The sequence below is a fragment of the Lolium rigidum genome, chromosome 3, assembly GCF_022539505.1.
Source record: "Lolium rigidum isolate FL_2022 chromosome 3, APGP_CSIRO_Lrig_0.1, whole genome shotgun sequence".
Lineage (NCBI taxonomy): Eukaryota > Viridiplantae > Streptophyta > Magnoliopsida > Poales > Poaceae > Lolium > Lolium rigidum.
In genome coordinates, this window is record NC_061510.1 from 241,720,240 (window position 1) to 241,724,849 (window position 4,610).

A 4,610-nucleotide genomic window follows, 5' to 3' on the forward strand; every position below is an offset into this window, starting at 1 on the left:
GAGCCTTGCGCGAAACTGTCATTATCGCGACCCCCCTGATGTTGCCGATGGGATTCTCTTTGCTCGGAGTGGGATATTGGGCCAGCCGCGGGCACTGCTCAACGCATTAGCGGTAGGGCGGGTAGGAACCAAGTGTCTTGCCACGGACGTCACCGAGCTGCTCAAGCCTGACCTGAAGGAGGAGATGTTGATCTCCCCCCAGCGGAAACTGCCTACAAAGTCGGAACCCCGACGCCGTGGAGGGGTCCCATGCTACCCGCCGCATCGCATCCTCAAGCGTGACCCGTCGGGAGGCCCCAACCCGGAGGAGCATTTCTTCATCAGCAGCCCGAACAAGCATGTCTCGTGTTTCCCGTTGATAGAAAAGGAAAGAGAGAAAACCAACCCACGTGTGTCTGAAATGGACCGGGCCGCTGTTGATGCAATGTGTGTCCGAAATGTCTCCATGTCGTGTGCACTACAATGTCTTCGACCTCTAGACCAACGTGCCATCAAGGAGGCCCTTCATCGACCTTGTCACGATGCTCAACGCCAGCCTATTGCCTAGTGATTTTGGCCCCTCCGACGATGCCGACGGTCGTGGTGTTGAGCGCATCTTGTCGCGGTGGAGGACTTGTAGGATTCAATTGCTTTTCTTCATCTCTATGTAGGGTCCTTTATGTAAAATTGTAGGTCCTGCTAGAAAAAAACCATCCGCCTACTGAAATGTTGTGTAGGTACTTTTGGCCCCTCTCATAGTTATACATGGCCATGGGCAGCCCGGCCCGAAAATCTCAGACATGGGCCTGGAAATGTTCGCTCGATAGCCGGGCCGAGCCGGGCGTGGGTAGCCCGAAAACACTATTTACACTATGGCCTGACCCGCGGCCCAACGGGCTTGGTGGGTATTTGGTCGGGCCAGGCTTGGGCCTAATTTTTCAGCGTCGGGCTTTCCTCGCCCTGGCCCGGCCCGACATATGGCCAGGTATACTGATAGTATTGTCGTGTATAGGGGTAGCGTACGCATCACACTTGAATGAAGCATCCGTTGGAGGAGCTACGACCACCTTTTCTTCCGTCATCGTGCTGCATACGCTCTCTCTTCTACCACCGTCGAAATCGTAACGCCTACCATGCATCAAATGCAAAGCTTGCAACGTACCGACGTGGCTTTGTCGTGCACAGCTTCTTGGCAAAGCATGTACTACCCACCAACATGGTTTAAACTCTACACGACGAGCCTTCAGTTGTTTTTGGCAGAGAGCTCTTAACACGGTAGTACCAAACGGCATATTTCCCCTCGAACGGTAGTACTCACGGCCGTCCGGCAAAAGCCACTGGTTTTCGTCAATCGGCAGCGGAACAAGACAAACAAAAAGCTGTGGAAAATTTGGCAGCGGAGCGAGCAAGCCTTCCGTGCTCACTCCTTTTTTTTTCACAGGAAGAAGGCCAAAGGAACCGACACGCATTGGTAACAGCAGCAGTATTGTAAACACCTGGGTACCTCACATGTCCCGCTCCCTGCTTACTCACTGATCTACTACTACTACGTTTAGCTACTAACTGAGATAGCAAAGCGAAAGGCTTCCATTGCCAAAGGCCAAAGAGGAACAAATCTTGAAAAGGGTAAAGAAGAAACGGTCCCCGTTCCTGCGTGTTATAGGATGATTGTTATAGTTTCCTATCTAGTACTACGTTTAGCTACTCCACAATCACATATTACACCCTATAATCCACATCACTCCCTGCGACCGATGTGGTCCATTCATCCGATGAAACATGTCTTAATATAGTACCTAAATACTTTTAAACTTAGACAAAGTTGAGATAAATTTTATGGAGCGGAGGGAGTACCACATTTACCTACTATTACTCGCTTCGCTTCGTTTAAAAATAGAAGTGTCACAAATTTATACTGCTAACTGAAAGTGGCAAAGCGAAAGGCTTCCAAAGGCCAAAGATCGAGGAACAAACCTTGAAAAGGGTAAAGAAACGCTCCCGGTTCTTGCGTGTTAATAATTGTTATAATTTCCTACTTTCTTTTCTGTCCCAAGATAATTTCCTACTTAGCTTAGCAGAAGATAATTTCCTACAGTACTATACATATCTTAGCCGAAGAGAGAGGTTCCTCCTCTCTCTCTCCCCTCCACCCCTCCCCTATTAATTTCCTTGTGGTTTTCTGCAATCACACACTTGCTCTTTGTGTGTGAGTGTGTGAAGCGACAGTATTATATTGTCGTCTGCGAGAAGGCAGCTCCTCCTTCTCACTCCCACACACGCTCTCAACGAGATACTCCAGAAGAGAGCAATGTCCAATGCTTAGCTGCCTTCTACTCCCCCTCCTCATCTGAGGCCTCCCTATCCGCGTGTGTGTTTGTGCGCTCAGATCTGCGAGGCCCGTCTCTCGTCTGTGTGGCGGTGCTCGCCGGCATTTTGAAGCAGGGAGTCAGTGATGAGCAAGGAGGAGGTGCTCAAGATACAGGTGGGTTCTTCTTCTTCCTAACCTTTGCTTCCTCTGCACCCAAGACATTCTTCCACATATATGTTCTTTCTTGTTTTCGCTGCCTGCCATGAAATTTCTTGACCTTGCTTGCTCCCCTGTCTGATCTCCCTGCATGATGTTTGTGTGCGTGTTTCCATCCCCAAATCCACAGACCTGCGTCTTCAAGGTGAACATCCACTGCGATGGCTGCCAGAAGAAGGTCAAGAAGATCCTCAGCAAGATCGATGGTAAGAAACAAGACTGCTTTTCGGTAAAACTGCATGGCAGACTTGTCTGCCTCTTCTCTTTTTTTCCTGTTACCAAGATTGAGGGGAAAATGTGTTGGATTCATGGATCTTCTTCTCTGCAGGTGTGTACCAGAGCAACATCGACGCAGAGGAGGGGAAGGTGATGGTGTCCGGCCTGGTGGATCCGGACACCATCATCAAGAAGCTCAACAAGGCCGGCAAGCCGGCCGTGCTCTGGGGCTCCAAGCCCGGCGGCGTCAGCAACCAGTTCCAGAAGCTCCACCTTGACGGTGGCGGTGGAGGCGGCGGCAAGGGCCAGCAGCAGAAGGACGCCGGCGGCAAGGGCCATCACAAGGATGCCGGCGGCAAAGCCCAGAAGGGCGGCGGCGGTGGCGGCGGCGGAAAAGACGCGAAGGGTGCCGTGCCGCAGCCGACGGCGCAGCAGTTTCAGCAAATGCAGCAGATTATGCAGATGAAGGGGGCGACGCCCCAGCAGATTCAGCAGATGCAGCAGCAGATGCAGATGCAGATGAAGGGCCAGGGCGCGCCCGCACCGACACAGCAGCAGCTACAGCAGCTGCAGCAGCAGCTGCAGATGAAGCCGCAGCAGCTCCAGCAGCTGCAGCAGCAGATGCAGATGAAGGGCATGAAGCTGCCGCAGTTCATGGACGCCGGCGCCGCGGCCAAGGCGCCGTTCCAGCCGGCGCCTGCCAAGGACCCCAAGTCCGTCAAGTTTAGCCTCCCCGACGACGGCTGGGGCGACGATGGCGGCAGCGAGTTCGACGACGAGTTCGATGAGTTCGACGACGAAGATTTTGACGACGATTACGACGACGACGACATCTACGACGACCCCAAGATGATGATGAAGCCCATGCCCGCGCCGCAGAACGCCGGGAAGGGCGGCGGCGGCAATGGTGGGAAGAAGGGAGGCGGCGGAAACGAGATCCCTGTGCAGATCAAGGGGAACAACGGCGGCAAGAAAGATGCCGGTGGCAAGCAGCAGCAAGGTGGCAACGGCCACGGCCACGGCGGCGGCAAGAACGGAGGCGGTGGTGGGCAGCAGAACAACGCCAAGGGAGGAGGAGCACCGGTCCAGGGGAAGAAGGGCGGTCCGGCCGCCGGCCTCGGTGGCCCGATGGGCATGCCGCCGCTCCAGCAACAGCAGCAGCAGCAGGCCATGTTCAGGCCTAACATGATGGGCGGCGCCGGCTTCCCTGGCATGGGCGGTGCCATGGGCCACGCCCACGCGGGCGGCGGCGCGCAGGGTGGCCGCGCCGTGCAGGGCATGCCGCCGGCGGGGTTCTACCAGGGCGCTGGGGGTGGCGGCGGCGGTGGCATGCCGTCTGGAGCGGCGGAGATGCTGCAAGCTGCCGCCGCGGCCGGGAACCCAATGGCGCAGCAGCAGTACATACAACTGATCCAGCATCAGCAACAGCAACAGCAGCAGATGGCATTGCTGCAGCAACAGCAACAGCAGCAGCAGCAGATGATGATGATGAACGGCCAAGGCGGCGGCGGCGGCGCAGGAGGGTACCCGCAGATGGGCTACGGCTACGGCCGGCCGCCGATGGGGTCGTACCCGATGCAGACCGCCTACGCGATGCCGCCGCAGCCGCCGGCCGGCGAGCCTTACAACTACTTCAGCGACGAGGACCCCAACAGCTGCTCGGTGATGTGAGAGATCGATCACCTCACCGCTGCTCATGGTCGAAAAAGGAAGACCATGGATCCGGCAGTAGTGTACCATGGGGAACATCGGAAGTGTCCCCATCTAGATCGCCCCTCTTCTGTTTCTTCTTGATTAATTTAGCTTCACCATTTTCACCATTCTTTCGAGCTAAACAAGACAAGAAGAGATGTGAAACCTGCTTCAAGGCGATTGTAGGTACAGTAATTAT

General features: G+C 55.2%; 1 protein-coding gene across 1 annotated transcript; it reads left to right on the forward strand.

Annotated features, from left to right (window-relative positions):
* Positions 1-2,380: 2,380 nt before the first annotated feature.
* LOC124699214 (heavy metal-associated isoprenylated plant protein 33-like) lies at positions 2,381-4,390 on the forward strand. The gene is made up of 3 exons (XM_047231554.1): positions 2,381-2,461; positions 2,634-2,709; positions 2,832-4,390. The coding sequence occupies exons 1-3, from the start codon at positions 2,432-2,434 to the stop codon at positions 4,388-4,390; spliced, it is 1,665 nt and encodes a 554-aa protein (XP_047087510.1). The 5' UTR covers positions 2,381-2,431.
* The last annotated feature ends 220 nt before the right edge of the window (positions 4,391-4,610 follow it).

Coding starts and splice junctions, on each gene's coding strand:
- LOC124699214 (XM_047231554.1), top strand. CDS start 2,432: ATGAGCAAGGAGGAGGTGCTCAAGATACAG. Junction 2,462..2,633: donor AGGAGGTGCTCAAGATACAG/GTGGGTTCTTCT, acceptor CCAAATCCACAG/ACCTGCGTCTTCAAGGTGAA. Junction 2,710..2,831: donor GATCCTCAGCAAGATCGATG/GTAAGAAACAAG, acceptor TCTTCTCTGCAG/GTGTGTACCAGAGCAACATC.